The sequence below is a fragment of the Pogonomyrmex barbatus genome, unplaced genomic scaffold (genome assembly GCF_055798465.1).
Source record: "Pogonomyrmex barbatus isolate J1 unplaced genomic scaffold, ASM5579846v1 scaffold3, whole genome shotgun sequence".
Classification (NCBI taxonomy): Eukaryota; Metazoa; Arthropoda; class Insecta; order Hymenoptera; family Formicidae; genus Pogonomyrmex; species Pogonomyrmex barbatus.
In genome coordinates, this window is record NW_028297127.1 from 14,073,813 (window position 1) to 14,100,630 (window position 26,818).

Here is a 26,818-nt window from a genome sequence, read left to right on the forward strand (position 1 = left end):
AATTGCGCCTTCGCGCCTCGATGTACAACATGAGAACGAGCGGCAATGACGTCGCAATAAATTTCCCAAAATGACAATATATGCACCTTGCGTAAACCGATTAAATTTGATGATTGGGATTCGCAGAAAGAATCTGTAGATTTACATCTGGAAAGAGCGTAGTATATATAAAAGAAGAATGTTTTGTAAAAAAATCTTATTCCGATTTCCGAATTGAAGCTAAAAGACTTAGCGATGACTCAAAGATGCATCAATTTTTATTATCTTGTTCATTAGAGACTCAAGCATTTACGAGATTGACGAGATCGAATCGAATAGAATCTCTTCGAATACGAATCGAATTCGAATTAAATTTTTCTGGATTTACATTGCAAACGATTACAATCTAAAATGGCTTTTATAGCAAATTTGGAAGAAGGCGTAGAAAGAATCTATTAATCATCTATTAACTTATTTGTGATTGTATTGTATTTAATACACGTTATCAGATCAAGACTAAAATGGATTACTAAAATAAATGATTTTTACATACAGTCAGTATTTGATTTGATATAGCGTTAAGGCTTTTGACTAATGAATCGCGGCCATATTGAAATCGTGATGTCATAAGCGCGAAATGATACAGTGAAATTTATTGCACATAATTTGCAAATAAAGAGGTATTTGACTAAAATGACACTTGAGACTTGGCTTTAAGACTTATGAAAATAGACAGCTATTATTCTTCTCTTTCCTGATAGTCAATAAATAGACATAAAAAGTAAAATGAAGCCTATTCAGACAGAAAAACACACGATTTGACAACTGTTGAAAGAAGTGAGTTTTTACATATAAAATTCAAAATAACTTTAGTTGCCATCCATTTTTACGAATTTGGTACAAATTATATCTGCACAATTAAGTAATAACGAAATTAGGTACAATAAAAAATTTCATTGTCAGCACGTCATTTAATATGAAGATGAATAAAGACGAGGATAAGATGAACAAGGATGAATAAGCGTCTAATTTTTACCGCGACATTGTGATATTATAGTCAGCGCGAAGTTCTCAGCTGAATAACTAGGAACCTTAGGTCCATTATTTTTTTAGATACATATAATTCTAAAAACATTTATGACAGTAAATTAATAATTTTTCAATTACATCCAGAAAAGATCCACAATGATTATAGCAGGATTTTAGTGTTCAATAATATTTCCAGTATGCACAGTAATGTACAAGATACAAATTGATGAGAATTAAATGGAGACATAAATGAAGCGATCAAAATAGGCGATTGATTCGAAATTGAATCATTGATTCAAAATTCTCGAACTATTCAATTTCATACCTTTCAGATTCGAAAACCATTATGATTCGATTCAATTCAAATTCGAACAAATTTGCGCTCTATTATTTACTTATAACTTATATTTATTTCGCAATATCTATTAAAATCAAAGAATTAATTTGATAGGAGAAAAGAGAATTTATTGACAGATGACATATTGATTGTTTTTCACATCAGAGATCTATTTTTCCCCGAGTGTATTCGTACACAGTGTGATAGATGTTACTGCGGACTGACGAGTTCTTTTTTATCTTTGATCACTGCTCTCCGTTCGAGCGCGACTGGACACCCCGATTTACCCTCTCCCCCCCCCCCCGCCCCCCCCATTTCTACGGTGGTTGTATATCACTGCCGGGAGAATGTATCGCGCTGGACCTCGGAGTGTTTCTCGAAACACACGCCGCGGCGGTGAACAGTGCGAGAGGAGTCGCTTTCACTCCGAGAATAGTCCGCCGCGATGCCGCATATAGATGCGCCGAGGACAAACAGATGATACGGGACCGAATAAAATGCGCGCGGGATTGCGTTTAGCGAGATACGTTGCCGCCCGTTGAAGCGCGGGAGTGAACGAGAGAGGGAGGAAGGAAAAGAACGAATTCGCAGGCCGAGTGAGCGATTGACATTCCGACACGGCACGTTGATCGATACGTTAAGCGAAGAGAGAGAGAGAGAGAGAGAGAGAGAGAGAGAGAGAGAGAGAGAGAGAGAGAGAGAGAGAGAGAGAGAGAGAGAGAAGGCGAGAAAGGAGAGAAAGAACGCGGCCGATTCTCTCCTCGTGGAAAACGAGAAGCGATGATTCTCGATCACAAACTCTTCATTCCGCGCCTCGCATTCCCCGCCCTCGGAATGCATCCGATGCGCATTCGCCGATCATGCTCCGGTGGTAGCCACTGACGGGGAAAACGAGCTTTCAATGTCGATCGGAACGACCGCTTCCTTGTTAAGCTTTGATTTCTGACTTCACTTCGTTGCGCTCTACTCTCATTCCCGGTTGTTCAATTTTGTTTTATTATTTTTTTTGATCATATTTTTACGCTTTTTGTTTCAACTTCAATCGAAATTCTGATATATCTGATTGTTCTTAAACCCGGGGGAACCGTCGGTTGGAAGCGACGTCGGTATATAACAAATCTTTCAACCCTTTCATCCTCGATAAGTTTATTGGCATAAAATCTATTTATTTAACTATAAATTGTGAGTAACATCGTCTTCTTGTTCCTGATGTTATAACGTGCGAAATAACGGCCAAGATGAGTGGGTGTTGCCCGGAGCTCAATTTTTCGTGACTACAATCTAGATGTATATAATTTATTGTCAAAGTCACAATAATCAGATCAAATTTTTGTATAAACCAAAAAAGTTTATCGGTAAAACTTAAATGACTCAAAGATACGCGATGAAAAATGTTTTTTATAGAAAATCTTTATATTTCCTTTTCAAGTTCACGATGAGTTCACAGAGATACGCACAGAAGCTGCATATCTGGAATGTTGCCCGATAATATTCATTGAGGTCTTGCATTTATAGATCGAATGCAATAATTACTGCTTTCCCGTCCAGACTTTCCTTTGACAAACGGTTTAAATTATATCGGTATAAATAAAAGGTTAAATACATGACATGACGGCGGGTCGCTTGGCGACGCGCCAGGGGTTACCGGAGGATAATCAATGAAAAGAAACGTTAAAAACCTCTTCTTGTATCTATTGCGAAACTGGAATAATCCTAACTTGATCTATCGTACACGTGAATTTTTTTTGAATAACAAAATTTTTCATGTGAAAATACAAGATTAAAAGGAGCCGAATTTAGAATATTTATTTTGTTTACCAAAAGAAAGAAAAAAAAAAGAAACATACGTGAAGTAAACCGCCTCTTACTCTTACGTAAGTACGTATCCAATCAAAGAATCTCTGAGACAAAACTGTGCGCATTTAGAACTTTGTAAGTGTTATTTGTTGCCGTCTCGCGCAATCGATAAATCCCGAGCGCTGAGTTTACGCTTATACGGCGTGACGAATGGAGACAAGCGGATACTTCATGCGGCGGTACTTCGGTACTTCAAGCCGAGCTTCGTCGAGGCACCGCGAGGCATCTCGCGGCTGATCCTTCTCGCTTCCATACGTCTCTGGAGATTTCCGGTAAAACGCAAAGCGATTCGGGTTCCCGCGCGGGCGAGAATATCTCGCACTTAAGCGGGCCTCCCGTATTCCCGGGCACGCGATTATTCGAAATTTATTCAGTCGTCGCGATCCGCGGGTGCATTATCGCCCCTGCCCGCCGGCGGCTACATTAGCACGTTTATGTGTCTCACAAACGTGCGCGCGCGAGGCGAAAACGCGTATTTCGCTGCCAGAATCTACGATTGGTAAAGTAAACGGCCAGTGTTTCGACCCGGTGGTATTTTGTTTCGGTAAATCGCTCTCGGCTCTCGCGCGTGGCCCTAAATCGAGGCGCGAGTCGACGTATCCTTCGGAGTTTACGACGATTGCCGGCGCGAGTCGACGACCGCCGCTAAAAATTATTCTACGTCATGTCGCCGTATAAATATGCATTAGAAATGGGCATGGAAGAGACGGTTCTTTGGTTCTTCAAATCCCCCAAAGACGATTCCACAAATCAAGAGATCACGTATAAAGAGAAACCGAGGAAATGTTTAATTATCATGTCCGTAAAACCATCTACGTCTGGTACTATTTATTCTTGTAGGTTGTTTTTCTTTTTTTTTTTTTTTTTTTTTTTTTTGAAAAATGAGATAATTGTTTCGCTTTCTGTTTTCTGTCTCTCTGCTGTGAAGGAGGCAAATTTTTATTTTCCCTCTACTCTTGTCTCATCATTTTCGGCCAGGTTGCTCCTCCGATATGTGGCTTAAGCTACACGATTTTATCGTCTAATTAGAGCCAAATTCGCGCAACGCTCACAGTCACGCGCGCTACCGCAATTATGTCATGATTACGTGGTGTGATTACGCGGGTTTGTATTACGACGCTGTGTAATGCGCATCACGGAAGCTGTTCGAAAGGGCTTTCGAACGTGGCCGAATTAATTGATTGCAATATGAGGTATTAGCGATTGTATGGGTAATAAAACGTGTGCAGTTGTGACTTTTGAAATACGAATGAACACGAATGGTGAATTTATCGAGAGATATTCCACGAAGTTCAATCCCCAATGGAATACTTCGTCAATCGATACTTTAGACATCTTCGTAAGCACTTCTATCTTACCTCTTGCGCCTCGTCACTTTCGTAATCTTTTTCGCGGTGTAAACCGTAGTTCTGTAATCCCTGAGATAGTAACCGTGTTTAGATAAATCTTCTGATGAAATTATGTTGGAGTGCAAATCCTAAATTTATGCCACATCGTCGTGAATCATCCTGCATATGGCTCTCTTGGCATATACGTTGGTAACTCAAGTACTTGGACGACAAGGCTAGAGACAACTTCAGTTCGTTTGTCATAGTGCATTCTCATTATTTAGAGAGGTTGCATTACATTTTATGCTCTTGGGATTACGCCGAAATATAATAATGTTGATAAGCTTCTATAAGATCTTATTAATGATACAAACAATATTTTTGTAACAAATTATATCCTAATTTCTTAATTTTCGATGCTTTTAAGTATTTTTATAAATATTATTAAATTATTTTGGAAAAAAGTAAAAATGTAATAAAATAATTTGTATTATGAAATATACATTAAAGCGTTATCATATGGTAAGAAATATGAAATGAATTATTATTATACATTTTATGGTATATTTATGACATATCTTTTTTACAAATTTATATTCGTTTGGCAGATGCAAGCAAATATTAATGATTCATGTGAAGTGTACGTCCAAAATGTGCGCGCGTGCGTAAATAATTAAATCTGGCGAAAGTGATATCGAATTCTCGCTACCTCCCAAATAACAGGGAATGGTGAACAAATGTGCGGTGTATTCGATTTTCAATTTGCGCATCCGTCGATGCGCTTTCTGCCTGTCGGTGCACCAGCGGTGACCCAATTTCGCGAACTTCGAGTTCGAGCTGCGCGGCGTCGGAGAAGCACAAATTGGGTAACGATAATTCCAGCGATTCCACCCATCGCCGCTTCCCTATCGTCGTCACGCTCCACTCGTGAATACCTGCAGGATGATCCTCGACTGTAGGATAAACTGATGTTCGGCCGGGTTAATGGTTCACTCGAATACAATCGGAATTTGTATTCGCTATAACGTGGCGAAGATTAATTCGTTACGTCACGAAGTAACGGGTGATTAGGATGTATCACGTCTCCATTGAACGATTCTAACAGTTTGAAGCTATAAAGCCCTTGGTCAATATCGCTATCTATTTATCTTCATGGAAATATATAATATATAGAGTTTCTCTTCGATATATATCTATATCTGTATCTATATCTATATCTATCTATCTATATATATCTATATATATATATATATCTAGATATATATATATATATATATATATATATATCTAGATATCTATATATTTATATATATATATATATATCTAGATATATATAGATATAGATATATATATATATAAATATATATATAAATATATATATATAGATATAGATATATATATATATATATAAATATATATATCTAGATATATATAGATATAGATATATATATATATATATATATATATATATATATATATATATATATCAAAGAGAAACTTTATATGTGCACTTTTATTTCTTCGTTTTAGCTGTTTTGTATTTATCATATCCCAGTCGATTAATCTTCTTAATAAAAAGTGGTAATCTATTTGATAATGTCTTTATAGCTTTGAAGTATGCTATAGTATATTTTAAACTTGATATTTTTTAGTAAAAGAAATGATAAAAATCTTTTTTTGTTTTATTTTAAAATTTTTAATTTAATTTTTAATTTAAATATTATCGTCTTTAAGACCATTCGTTTTCCACTGTATGAAAATCTCTCTCTCTCTCTTTTTCTTTTTGTAAACAATAAATAATAGATAATAAAAAAAAGTATGGAGAAAAAACAACCGCGCTAGACAAGTCTCGCAGGTAGACTTAATAAAAAAGAAGAGTTAAGTCGATTATTCGCATTTCTCGAAGTTTATTGTTACCGCTTTTCCGCGATGCTGATTGGTTCTTTTGCTGCGCTAATTTCGTGAGTTACTGTTAATTTGCAAATGACAATTTGTAAAAGACGGGCGAGGTTAGTAGCGAATGAAACTTTAAATCGAAACCTTTTGAACAAGGACAAAGATAAGATGAACAAGAATGAATGAGTTTTTATTTTTCATCACGACAGTACGTCGCTATCATCAATGAATAATATAAAAATATATAATATGAAAAGCTTAGTGGCGCGCGCTACGCTTTTCATATGTTATGTTCTAGTATGTTTAAAATATTAATGACCAATTATCTTTTCTCTAATTACAGTAACAAATATTAAATGAATAATGTTACAATTTTAAAAGAAAATTTATATTAATAGAACTAGTGTTATTGCACTGTTCTTCGTAAAATAATATACTTTATACATTGCTTTACGAAAAATACAGTGAATGTATTTTCTTTTTTGTAGTCAAACAGAGCATATATTTGGATTGCATTAAACAGCGCGGAGAGGGGGGGGGAGAGAGAGAGAGAGACGTTATAATTAAAAGCCAAATGAATAGAATTTTATCAGACGAACGTAAATATATGATAATGAAAAAGCTACATTTCTTTTCTGATTCTTTATACGTAAAATTAGTTTAATGCCGAAGTTAAATGAATGAAATAGATATTAGTATAATGAAAATTTAAATTATTATATTTTTCTCTTTCCTCTTTATCTCTAGGCAAAATATGATATAAATTATAATATATATTTTATAGATTGATATAATATTATTTTATACGAAACATTAATTTTTTCATTATTTTCAGTATTTGAATATTATAAATATCTAAATAATTTTAATAATAAATATCTAAATATTTTAATAATATTTAAATATCTTAATAATTTTATGAAATCGAAGGAATATACATATTTGTCTAGGGTTTAGAGGTAATGAAAAGAGACGGATAAAATGTAAAAAATGGCGCGATTAAAATCAATGGACTTTATTATTATACGTACTATGAAAATCAAATAAAGTAGCGCGATCGATGGTCTCCTATTGGAGGGCATTCGTGCGATATAGAATTCGTCGATTTAATTCGAATCCGTCGTCTCCCCTAATCCACCCTATTGAAGAGAATCCATTATTCCCGAGCACGCTCGACCGGTTTCCATCGTGAATGATGTGCTCGCGACGTGCCGTGTTTCATTTGCGTCGCGAAACGAAACGTCGTGAGCAGAAACAGCTACATCGAGAGAGCGCGGCTCTACATTCGTTCTCTTATTTACAGAATGGAGAGTCACCGCAGTACGTGACGGACAGACTTCGGCAATTCTCGGATCCTTTGGCAAGGTTTCAACCAATTAACGGTGAGTGGTATTACTTGCGTTCCACCCTGCGTATATACGGTTGCTTACAAATTTAGGCTCTCGGGGGGGAAAGTACTTAACTCCGAGATACCCTCTCACCCGTTCCCTTGCTCTGTGACGCATCTTCCAGCGACCGTAACTGGAATTGTATGTGTGCATGTGTGTCTATGTGTGTTTATGTGTATGCGAATTACATAATAAATAATAAATGATACCGAAACGCCAATTACTCCGCGCGATGATAAGTTTACTAACTATTACTTTAATAACGCTGTCGCAGCAGACAATGGCGAGAATATTAAATGCTAAATGCAACAATGAACTCTATTATCTTAGAACGCAAGTGAAAAAGTCATTAGAGGAAAGAAGAAAGAGAACAGTATTCGCATGTGTATTTTTTCATAAACAAAAAGCGAAATGATTAGTGCATCGTGTGCCCGTAGTCCCGTGAATTCTCATCTCGTTCATGATTCGTCCTGTCACGCAAAAAATCAACATCTGCATCGCATAAGGCGGCATTAGTACGCGAGTCATGGTCGTTACGCGGTTGTGCGATTCAAGAGCTCATAAGATTAAATTTGTATTCGTTGTCTCGTTCGCATTTGAGCAAAAATAGATGAGATTTGTGTAAAAATAGATAGTTCAGTATAATTTTCTAATACATGTATATATAGAGTATTCCAGAAGAACTATATATATTTTTAACAGATTCTAAAAATCTATTAAAATGAAATTAACTTTTTTCTGAACAAGCGTTTAATGAAAAATATTTATCACAATTTCTTGATATTTCTTGTATTTTGATAATTATATCAGTCTTAAATTATATATATATATATTTATAATAATATATAAATTGAGTTTTATTTGAATTTTAAAATTAATAAAAATTAAAAATTATATAGTTTCGAATCAAACTTAAAAAATCAAAATTTTATAATATGTTTTATAATATTGTTAATTTAAAAAATGCATGTACATATTGCATTACAAGCAGATTTTCCAAAACGAAATATATAGAATTTATAGTGAATAATCTTCAAGTGTATTTGTTTGGCGTAGATAGTGTATTATTAAAATGTTTGACAACTTTGTATATGTGGAAACAATAAGAGATTCTCTATCGTACAGAGACTATCGAAGATGTTGGCTGGCGGCTATAGGTCAGATATAAAAATAATATCTCATTTCGTCTGAGTCACGATTGGTCGCGTGAACTTATCTAAAATAGTTTAACGGCGCGCAAACAGAAGCGATAAGACCCTCGGGTCGGGTTCGAAACTTCCGTCGTTTCCGTTTCCTTTTCAAGCTGCTGGCTTCACCGAGGAGCATCACCAGAGCGAAAGCGAGAACCTGCACTGAGTATTAACGAGTTAGAATCGGCGCGTGTTTCATGCGTGTCGCGTGATCTCCGAGAGCGGAGGTACGCCGAGGACGCCGCATCTTACAAAGTAAACCGACACGGACGATCTAAAATGGCGGGTCACTCGCGCACATCCCGGTAGGTATTTTTGAGCAGATTAATGTCGGACACGAGACGGGGCATTAAGCAGATCGGTATTAATGAGTTTTGTCATCCTTGAGTGACACCCGAGACTTCGTTCGGTTACATTTGCTGCTATAGATAGCCCACCCGTGCGCGCTTCTGCGATGCGACATTTCTCCTCGCGATCGCTCACACGCGTAAAGACGATATATCGCGCCTACGAAAATCTTCGGTTGCACGTGGAAACTGACGAGAGATTATCCGACACGCTCGCGTTCGTGAGCTCTGCTAAAAGAACAGGACGAGTTGGCGCACAGAATCCGCGGATAATCGGATGTCGTTCGGTTGACATCGGATGTAGAAGCGAATTGAATAAAGCGGGATAAGACATGACGGAATATTACTTGTACTTATTTTGACTGGGGAGAATGGTATATATTTAATAAAATACACAATTTTTTTCCAGAGGCGACAATATTGCATTAACGAAATAATCTCGATAATAACACGAAAAATATCGTTTGGTTGGCTAAATTCTGATGAAATATGAATGATCCAGAAATTTTAGTTAAAATTATTATAATTTAATCTGAATTATCAAGATTTTTGATTAATTTAAGCAGGAATTTGTTAATTTTAATCGGAATTTCTGAATTATTATATTTTCCGCATAATAATTTTGATTAGATGATGTAGAAATATGTCTTATTTTTCTATCGCGAAAAAATTGAAAGATCTTTTGATTAAATTATTTTGATCAAATTGTTTTAAACTTGGACTGTGTGATTAATTTTTGTTTAAAATATGATTTTTTTATATTAGAGCTGGATTCATCAACCAACTTTGCGTTAACAGAAAATACGATTGTTTTAAGATTCAATGCTTATTTAATATTTCTAACTACTGCATAATTGTAAAACCTTTTGCTTTTGACTTAACTAACATTCAATATCTTTGAAAATTCCATGTCACACAAATAATTCATTTGCTTCTTGATCGAGTTTTTCGATTATCTTTCTAAGGTAAAAAGGTTTCTATATTATCCGGTTTCTAAAAACTTTATTTCAGTTTTAAAATTAAAAACTTAATACTGCCCGCGAGTTTTAAACTCTATTAAAAGTTTACACAACGCCTTGAAAGCGAAAGGGTTAAAAAAATGCTTTGTCGCATCTGCGGTGCTTGCCCGCCCTTTCCATGTCAGTAGTAAAACGTATACCATGAATAAACTTTAATACCACAAAGGCAATAACCTGCATCAAGCCGGTATTGCGAATCTTTATTTACGAAGATACTTTATAGTAAACTGGAATTTTTGTTTTTCTTTTTATTTTATTTATTTAACGTATAAAATATCACAATAAGTATTTATATTATTTTGAGAAAAGTAGTTATGAGAAGAGCTTTTAAATAACCGAATAAACGAAACATAAAAGCATTTGAAGGTTCAACGAGATCACTCGAACAATCGATTCGGGCGGGTACTTGATATCCGGTATGGAGACAATAAAAGCAAAATCCAGAATACCATTATACTCGACAGTTTTGCTAACTTTTTTACATTGACCATACAAACTCATACATTGGCATGTTTCAAATGTTTTATTTCTTAGTTTCCTGATATTTTTCGAATAAATGAAAAATCTTTGAAGATCGTAATGTTAAACGTACATGAAATTTAACATAGTTTCACTAAGATAGCAGAAAGAATTTTTCTAATAAACATGATGAAAATAAAATGACATTTAATATTTTTTGTCTCTCCTACATACATTCATCATATTTTTGTTTAGATATTCCATATATATTACATATGTAACATATCTATTTTTGTTTAGATATTCCATATATATTACATGTAATATATCTAATATGCATTATGTATGTAAACTTTATTATTCCCCTTGGGGGTTACAAAAAATCTGCGCCATTTACAATCATTATTTCGCTCGCCGCTAGTCCTTATTCTATGCTTAACCCACTTACTTTATTTAACTATATCATATTTACATATCTATAGTCTAACTACTAGTATGCATTATATATAATTTTGTTGCATACGATATAGTTTATATTTTTTTTTGCATCACAAGAGGTCTGAAATACGTTTTTTGAAAAGAGTATTGATTTCGTGGACTTTGAGTCTTTTGCGATATTTGATCGAGGATTTTAATTGAGTCAAAAGGAGATGTCTGACATATTTCAATTCACAATATTTAGTCCGTCCTTTGAGTATTATTGCCCATTTTCGACGTTTATCAATCACACGATCCGCAATACGGAATTGAGATTAATCCTCCTGTCAATAGCTTGCGGTTAGATCGCTTTCCGGCAATCGATCCTTTCGACAGAGACCAAGTCCTCGCATAGTGCACACAATATATTACTACCATTTAAGGATGAAAAGTAATGTACTACGTATAGATGTCTATAAAAAGAGTGCTGGAAGAAAGTAATACTAATTAAAAATAAATATAATTCTCTTATTAGCACATTTCCATGTAATATTATATCGAGTATATCAAATATATACATAAAGGAATATATGATTAAAATTATAAAATATATTTTATTGTAATTAGAAAAGTTGATATACCAACATATAATTTAATATATAATTTAAAAGGAAAATTTATTTTGATTATACGAAAAGTTTAATACAAAAATACACTTTGCAAGACTTTTCTTGTATTTTGTTGTATCTTAATTCAAACATTTTAATTTATTACACTAAGATATCTGACAATTTCTCGTTAATAAAGTAGCGCGAAATTTTTCACTTTTAGACGTCAAATAAATATCTTTCAACATATTTTTTTTAGAGATATCTCATATTCCGAGCTTGCACTGCAATATTTCTGTTTATAGAGCACGGAAGTAAAATCATTTCTATTATGTAATTTAATACTCTAGCTATTGATTACGTCTAATTGGAATTCAATTAATTTAGCAATTGCTGAGATATGAAAATATGTTTGGCTCCGCTTATCTTGGTGGCTCGTGTTGAAATCACGAGTGAACTTTGTTGAACTTGGCGCACTTTGATAAAGTTGGCGCAAGCCGCTACCGCTTGCTCTTGATTCATCCCATCCGTTTTTTTCGGAGCTTCTCTCTTGCTTCTCTCACTTCTCGAAGGCGACACGACGCGACGCGTTTTGGGATAAATTATTCGGGAGGCAGGAGGCCGCGTGTTGGAGGGCGCGGTCCTATTTTCCGGTCGACCGCCTGTGCAATTTCGATCGCTCGCACGCCAAAAGAGTCTGCCCCGAGTCTGCCACCACAATGCAGCTTCGATCTTCATAATTGACTTTCTATCCAAAACTGACACTTCGTCAATCCATAAACGTTCATAAAATAAAAAAGAAAAAAGAGAGAGATTGCGCTATTGATTGCGTCAAAAAGACGAGCGTGGCGTTGTCAATGCCTATGACAAATGAAATATGGGGAGGGTGGGGAGGAGGGCTGTCTATCTTGCGCTCCTTTTTACGCTCACTTAACTTGACGACATTTATTTCGAAGAATTATTACGTTATCAAAACCAAACGAACATGAGAGGTGAAGAGATTACTGAATGGGATTCAAGAACATGATTAAATCTCAATAAAACGTAAAGTCAAGCGTATAGATTATATTTCCATAAAACATATTTTTCGGATAAAATATAGAAACACTTTTCGTCTGTATTTAAGATTATTTATATATTATGTCTCTAAATTTCTTTTGAGACATGATAATTAAATAATCTTTGCCAAAAACTTTTGTTCCGATTTTATTCAAAGTACATTAATTCATATAACTTTATATATAGAATCCTATCTTGCGTTGAAATGCAATTGCTTAATAGACTCACTTAACTACCATACTATAATACTATGCTAAATTACTTGTATTATTGTATATATTAATTAATGTTTGCACTTTTGTTCATCATAAAACTCATACATGTTTATTTGATTCTAAGCTGTAATCGTTTAATGTGAATATTACTATCAATTTACTCTATTCTAATCCGACTCATAAAATGACGTGATGACAATATTATATATATGCTATTAAATGTTAACAAATTTATTTCTCATCATATTAAAGTGTTTCTCAACACTTCTGTCCAAAAGACATTTTCGTCGTTATGCATGTCGTTAATCTGCTCGTAAACGCTGAATATTGCCTGTGTAACGTTAGAGCCATCGTCAAGATCAAGAGCATTTTGGTGCCCTCCTGCTTGTGCTTAATACAAAATGGAACAGAACATTTATTATTATGAGTTAACTAATAATTTTTATTATATATAAAATTAATTTTACAAATTTTCTATAATGTATGTTATAATATTATTATTACTAATAATAATATATAAAAAATAAAATAAAATAATATAAAATAAAAAATTGCATTAAAGATATATGCATTAATAAATAATAAAATGTTTGTTAAAGAAAAATTAAAATCTAAATATATTCAAGAATGTATAATTAAACTACATTATGTAAATAATGATGGGATTTTCTATACATTATGCGACGACATTATCAGAGAGGGTGTATCGAAGAATCAACGGACTCTTACATATGTACTATATTAAATTATAGTACATTGTGCTTATGCGACATTTACCCTCTCTAGTAACGAATGAACGAGAGAGCAAGGAAGAGCGAGAGAAAGAACGAAGAGTGGAGAGCGACCGGTACTTGGACATTTATCCCCGCGGCTATTTCCGTGAGACACTTGTAATGTTTTCGTTTTTCCCCCGTGCCGAAAATGCGACGGGATTAATTGGCCTACATTCTGAAAATAGATGAGCACTATGGCATGCGTGTATGCGTGCGTATTCCGCGCGTGTGTATGGTATAAGCGCACGAGTCGCACGATACGCACGCGTTGAACAGCGTCGAAAGCTTTCGATAAAAGTTATCGCGAACGATCGCAATCAGTTGATTTAATTTTATTCTTTTAGAACCTTCGAGGTCTACGTGTAAAATAATACACCCAATCAATCTTATTGGTCTTGCATTCTCCGAAATATCTTGATTGTTTTAACGTAAAGTCTATAATCAATAGAGACACAATCACATCAAATTTTTATATTTCTCAATTTCCCACGTGGCATTAATAAAAAAATTATAAGATTATATATTTTTATAGTTATATATAAAATCGTACAAGTAAAATCATTTCCTTTTTGAGCTCAAAATTGAATTTACGATCGCATAAGGTGATTTCTCATGATTTTATCGTTTAATTTTTCATTGCCCATCTGTGCAGTACAAGAGTTATATCGTTGTCGACAAGTTGTCATGATATGGTTACTTCAGCCGTGTGAAAGCCTTGGACACGCCAACTCGTATCACGTAGACATTGCGTAGACATCTGCTTCGTAATAACTTTCGGCAAGATTCTTCTTCGATCAAGTTATATACGTCTGCAAAATGCTGACACATTCGCTGACACATTCGCGAAGTAAAATCTATATTAAAAGAATAAATTATTGTGTTATTTATATACAATCCTTGCAGATTTATTGCCATCTTTATCATATCAATATCCATATCAATACATGTAGGAGAAAGTTATCGAGTGTATATCCGGTTGCCTATCTCATCATTATTTTATCTTATTACGTAATGTGAACCATTCCAAAAATATAAAATAAAAGAGTAATAAATAATATAAATATAATTTCAAAAATATGAAATAATGGAATAAAAAAGTAATGAATAATATAAATTACTTGTCTATAGGATAAGGAAACTTGTTATTTTGCTTTTTCAGATGATGATTGTTATTTGAATGTTGAAAAAGCAATGCAAAATAATAAAAAATTACACCTTTCTGACTACTATATACATACTTGCATTTGAATATATAAATATCAATATATATATATATATATATATATATATATATATATAAAATCACAATTATATAGTTAAATTGACAATTGATATTAATTTTTATTACTCAATAAAAGCATTTCTTTATTACGTGCAAACAGTATGAAATATTATATAAAGTAAACAATAAGATTTATAACTTATTTCAAATTTATGATCATGAATTTTATAAATATATACATTATATAATCATGGAATAAATTGTATGTATCAGTTTTTTTATTGATATCTTACTGTTGCATATTTCACGATTTTTTTCTTTCTTTCTACCATGCAATCATAAGTTTATTTAATAATTATGCTGTCGTTTTAGAATTAATATTTATAATATTTTTCTAATTCACATGTTTAATTGGTCTTATAAAAATTATTCATTGATATTTTTTAACTTTATGCAATTAAATAGTGATTTTTTTTTCTGTATAATATTGATTCTTGAAATTAGCTAAAGTCAGGCTTGTAGTTTTTGTATAAAATTATTAACTGTTATTTTTCCTACATTCAGTATTGCAGCAATGTTTAACAAAAAAAAAAATAAATAATTACTTTATGAAAGTTTCTCGCTATCGTAACTTTTTTAAATAATCCTATTCTTTAGTAAGTAATCCTATTCTTTCTTGACTATACGTGCTGTTTTCTCAGCGATCATAAAAACCGATATATTCGGATGCGCCGATATAATTTCATGATTTACGCATTTACCATTCATAATTCTTGAATTCCAATTATCTGCATTTATAATAAATATAAAACGATAATAAATTAGGATGTAAATTTACGTATCGTAGGATGTAAATTAGGATATAAATTTACGTATCGAATTTATTATACTCTACATAAATATTTCATTTTTTAAAACATCTTTAATTTAGGATTAACAACAGCAGTCAGGTCTTTTCTTGGTCCTATTTTACAGGTACCACAAGAATAAAAAAGTATACTGTTTAACAATCTCGACAAGTATTCCCAATAAGCATCGGATTGTATTTCTACTTGTATTTCTCACATTGAGGCTAAGAAGTGTTCAACAATTGTGATTCGAATGCCTGCATTATACTTGTCCGCCAATACTTATCGCAGTTCTAATCCCAGCGATCATCGTTCTGACGTCGTTTGAATGATCAAAATAATTTGGCACAATCTTTGGTTTAACATTAATGTTGTTAGCCAATAATGTTAAACGACCTCGACTTTTTGGTTTCAACAATGCTGGCACAACGAATAATCGTATCTGTCAACTGTATTTATTCCATGTCTGACGACTTATTAATAACGAAATTAGATAATCTTTATTTCTACTGTCAACGAAAAATATTTTGCAGTCCAATAAACCGTTTCAATCCAGAATTATCGATCCTGATTTATCAATCCAGAAATTTTTCTGGATTGATAAATTCAAGAACAACGGCCAGAATCGTTTTAATAGTTCTGATCATCTTATCAAAAAATTCGTTATGAATTTATAAGATTTAATTCTTCGAAATTATGTAAACTTATTAATGTGTTTATTGTAAATCCATTTATTGACAATCCATAGAAGATTACATGAGGTTCTCGTCAACTGACGCAGTTTAAGTTGTTCCGCTGATCCGATATCGGACAGCATCAACAATTATAATGATCCAATAGCATCTGCACACAGATTTTTTTATTATTTATTTGCGAACATATATATATGATCATTCTCGACTAATTCTACACTGATTACTCGATTTGTTATAGGATTGATCAATATTTTCATCATTGTGCTTTTCAGAGTTAAACGAAGGTTAGTATGATCGCGTGCGAAATGTAGACACGTCCTGCGAATAAATTCGTGATTGTGCTTTGGACGAGAATCCTATCATGTTCTTTCCATTATAATCTACTAGCAGATATCCTAGCTGCTTGACTTCCAGAAATTTCGAGAAAGGCCTTTGCCAAAAGTGTACGAAATGACAGATAAACAATATGTACTTGATATTATGGTATAGGCAATATGCGGCCGTAACTCCGGAATGTCTATTAATTCTATATATATATAAAATTTCTTAAAATAATACTTAATACTTAATATTTAATACTTAAGAACATCCCTGTATGCTTTCGTTTTCCATCTCAATCCAGCGATTCTCAGCGTCGCCTCTACTAACAATCATAAAATTAAGTACACTGATACCATTGACTACTTTTCCCTTTGGATAAAGGCAACTGTTATTCAGCCAACGATAGTACTTGTTGGATGATAATTGTCGCTTGGTTCGAGTTCCAATTAATGTTCAACTGCAGGAACGGGCGCGATTCGCGGATTATCTATGAAGAAGCTTTTATGGAAATCAGCTTCCATCAACAGTACCTTGACTTGAGGAACCTCGTTGAATCTTAGCAGCTATAGTCGCGCCGATCGTACCAGCGCCAATCATTATAAAATCAAATGTTTCTCCGAACTGCGGTGTTGTGTCTGGTACTTCCCGGTCTAAATGACATTGATTCTGCTTTAAAAAGTTTATGATTCCAATACCTAGCTTTTGCAATTTCAGTATCCGCGATTTGTTGATAGCGTTGCTACAAAGATTGCTATAGTTGAATTACTCGAAAAACATGCTACACGCAGATCATGGCACAAAGATTCAGAAGGCATAGGAAACTTGGAATTTCGTCCAGCGTTTGGATAATAATTGACTTTTAAACTGTCTAAAATGAAATACAATAGTAGAAAGTATGCCAGAATGTCCAATATACATATCTATTTTATAAAATAGAAAAATCTATAAAATCTTAAAATCTATATCTTATATAACGATTATATAATCTTATATACCATATGCGATTATACAGTAATATTTTATAAGATTTAATCCATATAAACTCCTCCATATGCTAATAAACAATCTTATCTTCGCATAATGCAAGTAGAAATACAAATAAAAAATATACGGTTTTTGAGCAATCTCATATTTAATAATATCCGTCTAACGAATATGCATGATAAAGAAAAACTCTTTGTAAGAGCTCATGTTTGAGAATGGGGCATCCGACAATACAATTTTAACATAATAATATGAATAATTTTTCTAATCGATTTTAGACGCTTTAAACATTAACCTTAAATGCTTTTCTTAAAAGAGATCATGACATTATTTAAATCATAAATAACATTTATATTTAGTAACAATTCCAAATAATTAAAATTATTAAAAAATTTTTCTATAGTAAGCCAAAATTATTATTATTTTTTAGAATTACTGTAACTTTTTAAAAACTGATTTTGGAAACTATTGCTCGAAGAAAGTAATATAATATACAATAATATAATAATATAATATAATGTAATGTCGCTAAAAGTTACATGCATAAATGCCGTATATTAATTTTTCCATTTTGAAATATATTAATTTTTCCATTTTTCCATTTTAATTTTCAGTTTTTTGTTTACTTGTTTACTTGTTTAATAAATAGTTTTATATTGAAATAATTGCAATAAATATGTATATTATGAATACATTAGGAATCATTTTGTTAATAAATGTAAATTATTTCATTTAAAAAAACTCCTGATATTAAAATATAATTAAAATATAATTCCTAGTATAATGAGTAATATATGTAGGAGAAAAGAACTAAGAAATTATTTATTTTATAAAATAATTTATTTTTACATTTTGTATAATGTTAAAGATTTGTAATAAAATAGATAATTATATTCATTATAAAAATTTTTCCATTATTTTATTTAATGATGAAATAATATGTATCAGTTTATTTACTTACTTGTTGCATCTTGCATCAATATTTAATTATTTCACATTTTACGTTACTTGCCTAAAATAGTATATAAAAAAACAAGTTTTGAAGATGATTTTTAATATAAATAATCATTAAAATATATAAGTACAAATAAAAAATTTTAATTTCATTTACATGCAAAGTGAATGTGTTTTGCTATAAAATATGATAAGATAAAAGTAATTGAAATGTAAAAATTAATGTCACATATGTAAAAATCAGTTAAACTATAAAAATATAAATTAATAGTGATTATATAGATATGTTTTTTTATAATTTTTTACTGTACATATTTATTGATCTTGAATAGAATTTTTTTCTTAAGATATACATATAAAAACATGTATCTAAATAATCACTATTTTTATCTACACACTTTTTAATTAACTATATACGCGCGCGCGCGCGCGCACACACACACACACACACACACACACACGAAGTTGAAAACATAAAAACATACATATAATAACTAAAAATATACATATAATAATAATAATGTTCTTAATGTGAAGTAAATATAATTAGCAAGAAAATCAATTGAATGAACAATACTAAAGTTTAATTAAGTTCATAAAAGTGAGATTTTTTAAAGTGAGATGTTTTAATAAATCTAATTTATCATTTCTAAAAAATACTTTTTAATAAATTACATGCACACACATACACAATACGTGCATGCGTACATTGCTATATGTCATCTTTCAAAAAGAAGGCTCTTTATAAGAGTTTAAATTAACGATTTGTGGCATATCAAAATCAATATTTTTTCTTATTCTTGAATATATTTTTGTAATTTATGAAATACAAATTGTCTAGTATTCAAACTACTGTTTTATGATTTTTTTTCCAAGATACGTTAAATAATATGTCAGATTTATATATGTATGTTGTTGCCGCAATTGCAAAGTGCCTTCTTTCTTTTTCTCTCACTTTTTCTAAAAAAAAAAAAATAGCAAGATAATATAATTATTTTAGAAAAGTTTGTAACTATCAAGACTTCTCCAAGTAACCCCAGTCTTCCTTGATTAAATCTGCTGCTTTCTCGGCAATCATATAAATAGGTAAGCTTATGTGTCCTGATATAATTTCGGGCATAATGGATGCATCTGCCACTCGTAAACCTTGAACACCAAACACCTGTAAAACATCGTATATGAACTCAAAATATAATAAATTCAAAATATAATAAATTCTAATATAGATTTGCACGTTTTATTGTATTCTACATAAATATGTAGTGCGTTTTTCGAGCAAATACCTTTAATCTAGGATCGACGACAGCAGTTGGGTCTCCTTTAGGTCCCATTTTGCAAGTGCCAGAGAAGTGAAAGAGTGTAGAAGCTAGCAGCTTTAGCGCGCATGTCCAATAATCATTAGAATCATACTTGTAGTTATTGCATTCGGTATAAGTAATGTTAAACAATTGGGAATCTAACGCTCGCATCGATTTTGTCTGACTAATATTTAATGCAGCTCTAATCCCGGCGATCATTGTTTTTACGTCATCTGGATGGTCTAAGTAATTCGGTACGATCTCTGGTTTAACATTAATGTCATTAGCGAGGAGAGTTATTCGACCACGACTTTTTGGTTTCAACAGTATTATTCCTAAAGACCAACCATGACTACCGATCTGTTCATCCCATTTTTGACGTAATGACTTGTTTAGTTGTAATATTCTGGAGAAAATATATTCTCCTTTAAATGAAGCACTAGCAAATAATAATTCGACGTCCGGTGGACTATCACGTTTCTCAGGGTCTTCAGTGTTGATGAAGCCGATAACCTCGCACGCGTTTGGAACCGTTAACGGTCCTGATCGTTTTATTAAAAAATCCGTTAGATATGGATTAAAAGGATTTATCTGATTCAATAATTCTATACTTATCGATGCATTTATCATCCATGTCAGACCATAATAAGTAATATGATCCATGAGATTCTCGCCAACTGGCGCATCTCGGATGACCTGTATGCCGAGTTTGTTAAGTTGTTTTGCTGGTCCGATGCCGGATAACATCAACAATTGGGATGTTCCGATGGTACCCGCACACATAATCACTTCTTTGCTTGCGAATGCGCGTATAGTTTGATCGCCCTTAACGAACTCTACACCGATTGCTCGATTCGTGTTAGGATCGATTAACAATTTTTTCACTGTACTTGTAAGAGTCACGTGAAGATTCTTGCGATCGCGCGCGGGATGTAAATACGCCTTGTTGCTGTTAATACGCATGCCATTCATGATTGTGTTCTGTATATATGAGAATCCCATCATACTTTTTCCATTATAATCTACCAGAGAATATCCCAGCTCTTTGACAGCTTTCATAAAAGCCTCTGCCAATGGTGTATGAAATTCTGCTTGGCTAATATGTACTGGTCCCTCGGTACCGCGATAGATACTATCCTTCAATTTTGGCACATCTATTGTTTCCAGTTTTTTAAAATACTTGAGTACGTCCTTATAGGCCCAGCCCTCATTTCCCATTCTAGCCCAGCGATCGTAATCTTCAGCTGCTCCTCTGCTAGCAATCATGAAGTTTAGTACACTGCTACCGCCAATCACTCTTCCTGTTGCCCATGCGCAGCTGTTGTCTTTCATGCCCTGACAGTATTTGTCGGATGGCTTGGTTTGGTAGTTCCAATTGATGTTGGTCAGCTGCAGGAGACCAGTGGTCAGCGGAATGCCCATGAAAAGATTATCGTAGGTTCCAGCCTCAATTAGCAGTACTTTGACTTGAGCAATTTCGCTTAATCTCGCAGCTATAGTCGCACCTGCCGTACCAGCGCCGATCACTATAAAGTCGTATGTGTCTCCGGATTGTGGCGTTACGTCTGGTACTTGCTGAGCTAAATATTGACTATTCTCTCTCAAAAAATTTATGGTTCCGGTACCAAGCATTAGCAGGTTCATCAATCTTGTTCCTCTTGTATCGTTGCCATAAAGATGGGAGTACTTGTTTGGTAGGTACAATTGTAACAGGCCTATCATGACGGCGATGAAAACAAAAAAAATTGATATTTTTCGCAACATATTTTTTGAAAAAATTGAGACAACTATTTCTTAATGACAGAATCGTTCTTTGATTATTTCCCACAATAATAAAGAAATATATTTAAATACTTGATATATACATATATCTATTATGTTTTATATTTATGTAAATATCACTATAAACACATTACAATTTATACAATTTACACACAGACTACACCACAAATAAAAATCACATTATCAAAGCCTCAATTCGAAAAAATCCTTTTTAACAAATTTTGACGAATTGTCTCACAAGCTGTGACTGTTCAGTTCAACTGTTAAGTTTGAAATGAATATCATGTTAAAGTAAATGTCATGTTAAGTATGTTTATATCCCATTTTCAAAGCAATCTCCAGCTCGAAGCACGGTCGAGACACATGTAACGTCCTATCACGAATATTTTCTTGTTCGACCATTAAATAACGCTCGTGACGTCAATGAGATATGAATCACATAAGAGTGAAGAATCTGAATACATAGGAGTTGAATATGTAATGCTATGATGTAATATCCATAAAAACTGACATCTTTGAACTCTCAACTTTGATCTCTAATTAATATTCATTATGTTTCATTCTGTCGAATAATTCAAATTGTATTTACTATAACATTGAACATTATTATTACAATATTGAATATTATTAAAATTATTATGAATACGATATATAAAGAAAATAAATCTGGTTTCTTAATTATATATTATATTTATAAATAAATTAACATGAGTTAAACCTATATGATTTGATTATTTAACTAATTTTGATCTTTTTAATTTATATTTATATATTTTAATAGTTATTTATTTTAATATTTATATATTTTAATAATTTATATATTTTAATTTATGTTTATATATTTTTTAAATTATATGAGAAAGAATGGAATTTATTTTATTTATAAGTCTCATATATTTTTTCTGCCAAGAATATAAAAGCACAATAAAGTAATATCTATTAAAAAAAAATAGGATAAAATTTTAAGATAATCTAACATATATTATATATAAATTAATAGCATTTAATTTAATACTATTCATAACAATTTATATAAAATTAATAACATAGTGTAACAATTAATAACATATACATAGTGTAAATTAATAAATATCAAACTTGTCTAGGATAATAAAAATACTCACATCGTTAATAATCTTTAAGATTTATCGAAATGTTAAAATATACATTTTGTAATGGTAACTTCTTGTAATAATAGCAATGACGTATTTTAATAAACGAAGATTTTATAACGAAGATTAATTAAAGTCCAAAGTTTTTACAAGAAAAGATTAAGGTGATAGCAATTCTAAAATTCTAACATTTAAAAATTTTCAACAATTCAATTTAAATGTTAACAAATGAAGTTTATAGCAAGAACCAAACTTACAACCAAATTTTATAAATAAAATTCACAACATTCTGTAATATTGGATTTTATACTACAACGTCTTCTTTAGAATTTATAATTTGGTTTTTGGTTTTTAAGATAGCAATCTGACATATCTATTTACATATTCTATTTACATATTCCTATTTATATTCTGTATTTCAATGTATGTATCAATGTATGTATGTTTGTATAATTACAACATATATGTATTCTGTACGATTTTTTAACCGTTTTCATAATACATAAGACGATAAGTAAGATACTATTCCGAACTTTGAATGCATCGGGAAGTCTTTGAATGCATCGGGAAGTTATCTCGTTTAACGGAAAAATTTAATGATATGAACCATCTACGAACCATAAGTAACTACAATGCAATATCAACAACAACTTTGTATATTTGTCTATTAACATATTGTGTATTAACATATTCATTAATATATTAGCTTATCTATTTTATTGCTCGCGGTTCATGACTTGGCACTTATCGATCTCAGAGCGCATGGCTTTCCAGATTTTTGACGAAAGCGTGTACCTTGCCAAGAACGCGATGAAATATACGCGCGGGCATATATCGTGGATCGGTTCCAAAACAAACTTCATTTGCATGGTAGCGTTACGCACCGATGACATGGCATTAGGCTCGGTCGCGATGTATATATATATATAACAGATGCATCGGACGGATGTATAAGGGAGGAATATACGAATCAGAGTATATGCATCTCTACCGCGCAGCGATAATATAGCTTGTAGTTTCCAGTCAAACCTGAATGTAACGGATCGAATGTAACGTTTAATGCTCGCCTAGTTGCACGATAAGAGTAATCATCACAGAGTACGAGAGCAGCCAGGATGAAGCGCGAATATGTGAAGAACTCCCGATCTTCCTTCGGATGTTTCGAGTACAGAAGTTTCATAATCACATTGCAGTGAACATTGTTAAGAGGAAGAATTCTCTAAAATAACTTTTTAAAGACTTAATTAAAATCTCTTAAAAGTGATGTGAGAAAAATTTTTATTTTATATAATATGTTTATATAATATGTTGTAAACAATTTTTTTATGTCTATCTGAATTTTATAAATCATTAATTATAAATACCAGTAGTAATTAAGACTTTTATAGCGATATAATTTGTGTAAATCAATTTTTTAATATCAATTTATTGTAATTATCTTAAATAGAAAAAACAATTTAGATAATGATTCAAGAATATAAATTTTTCTCCGAATCGTTTTGCTTTGATAAATATATTTAAACATTTTCAAATATCTTTTATATTTCATATCTTTTTCATAAAAAATATTTTTATTTTAATGCCTTTCTAATATCTTGTTTCTTTAATCAAGTGATTATAATTTTATTTTATAATTATAATTAAAATATTTTAGGAACATATTTTCGAATATTGAAAGTGTGCTAAAAAAATTTTTTTTTAATATTAATAGAAAATAATATAATATAATATTTAATATAATATTTTATATTAATAGAAAATAATTATATTAATAGAAAATAATATAATATAATATTTAATATAATATTTAATATAATATTTAATTTAATATTTTAGAAAATTTTCTTAATCATAGAAGAATATACGTATAATTGAAATCTTTTCAATGTTTATCATCGCACAAACATACAGAATTGTCGGCGGCTTAATTAGTATTGGTTACTAAAAGCTTTTGCAAGAGGACAACGTGAAAGACATACCGGTGATCGTTCATATGTCCGTTTGATAAATCGCAAGACGAGATTCCAGCGTTGTACCGTTCATTTTCAAGAGAAAAACGAGTTCGATAACAATGCTAAAGCCGGTGCCGCTTCGTCGCAACATAGTTGACTAAAATAGAATTAATTAGCATTAATGAATTATTATATGAGAAATATAGAGAATATATATCTTGCGTTATTTTATCGCATAGTTTGTTTTGCATTTATTCACGTAATTATTTTGATGATCACATTCGCTATTTATACAAAAGATACATATAAAGATAGAAGATATATATATAACGTTATTACATAAGAAAAAATTTTTCTTTTCGTGAGGAATCTATTTTTGCTATTATAAATACGTTTGTACTTTTGCATATTAACTTTAATTATTATTATTTTTTTCATTACTAACAGAACTCGAGAAGAATGCTTTTAGAGAGGAAAATTTTAAACAATTAAAAACAATTTATAGATGAGAGGAGGAAATTTTAAATTTAAATTTCTATTAAAATTGCAAATAATATCACGTCTCGAGCTGATAAAGCTCTATCGCAAATAACTCAAAGGTAATCAAGCGATTCTAAGGGTCCAAGCAATATTTCGCGCTCCCCCGTTCTACCCCGTAAACGACAGAGCGCCGCATGGGAAAGAGACTTCGGCTGTCTCCGGGCTATTTCCACCGGCTTTATTAAATCCAACGTCCCATGAGACAAAGTCGTCAATTAGAGAAGACCGGTGGCGGGTATGTATGTGTCGGGAAGAAGCGATTACGCAGCCGTTACGCGTCGACGTGCCGGTCGAGCAAGCGTAAAGCGCGAACGAGCTCGATTACGTAAACAGCGGCCCGTTAGTCCGCGCTGATCAAGACAAATGCGTTCCTTGCGCGCGTGCGCGCGCGGACGGATGTCCGGGCGTTATCCGGAAGCCGCTCGCACCTGGAAGGATATCCCTCTGCCGTCCGTCGTAACTTCGCGGCTGACGCCGATAAATCGCGTGGGCGCTCGCACGCGATTCCTCCTTCCTCCTTCCCTCCCCTGCTTTTCGGATGCTGAGAGGCATCGGAAAATTGGTTGGATCATAAAGCGGTAGAAAAGCGCGCGGCGGTGAAACTCTCTCTCTCTCTCTCTCTCTCTCTCGTTACACGCGGAACGGGCCCATAATTCATAATTGCGCTAGAACGTGTCTCACAGAAATTCGCGCGGGAATTCTATCTATACCGGTAGAGGAAAGGGAGGAGAGAGGGAGAGAGAGGGAGAGAGAGAGAGAGAGAGAGAGAGAGAGAGAGAGAGAGAGAGTGATAAAGAGAGAAAGGGGAAGAGGGAAAGAGTAATGCTGCCAAGCGACTCGACTGAAGCGTGTCCCGCTAGCGCGGTGCCTGATTATTTTAATTGATGCGCCGCCGTTACGTCCCATTTAATGGACGTTATTCGAAAACAGCCGTCGTCTTCCCTCGCGAATCCGAAAAACTTCGCGAGATTCGTGTATATACGAGATGCGACGGATGCGAAATGAGACGCCGGGAGGAGATGGGATATATTTGAGAATGTAGGCGGCACAGTTTGATCTTGTTGCACGGCACATGAGGTTTCAGGCTTCCGGCCCTCGATATCTCTTTTAACATTTTCTTTAAGTAACATTATTCGCTTCTGTGGCATTCATGTACGTTGCCAATTAAATAAAAAATAATAATACACATTTCCACTTATGCAAAATATA

The 26,818-nt window shown here is 32.7% G+C and overlaps 2 protein-coding genes and 1 pseudogene across 3 annotated transcripts in view; 1 reads left to right on the plus strand and 2 right to left on the minus strand.

Annotated features, from left to right (window-relative positions):
- nau (myogenic-determination protein nautilus) overlaps positions 1-26,818 on the plus strand; it is a 43,658-nt gene that overhangs the window by 8,689 nt on the left and 8,151 nt on the right. For both annotated transcript variants that reach the window (XM_089079124.1, XM_089079126.1), the window contains one exon: positions 7,730-7,808. In XM_089079124.1, the coding sequence (XP_088935250.1) occupies positions 7,730-7,808 (79 nt within the window). The remainder of the gene's footprint in view (positions 1-7,729; positions 7,809-26,818) is intronic.
- LOC148936096 (glucose dehydrogenase [FAD, quinone]-like) lies at positions 16,234-17,749 on the minus strand (annotated as a pseudogene).
- Positions 18,790-22,392, minus strand: LOC105425889 (glucose dehydrogenase [FAD, quinone]-like). The gene is made up of 2 exons (XM_011636877.2): positions 20,209-22,392; positions 18,790-20,087 (listed from the first exon to the last, which is right to left on the minus strand). Exons 1-2 carry the CDS (start codon positions 21,985-21,987, stop codon positions 19,941-19,943), a joined length of 1,926 nt encoding a protein of 641 aa, XP_011635179.2. The 5' UTR covers positions 21,988-22,392; the 3' UTR covers positions 18,790-19,940.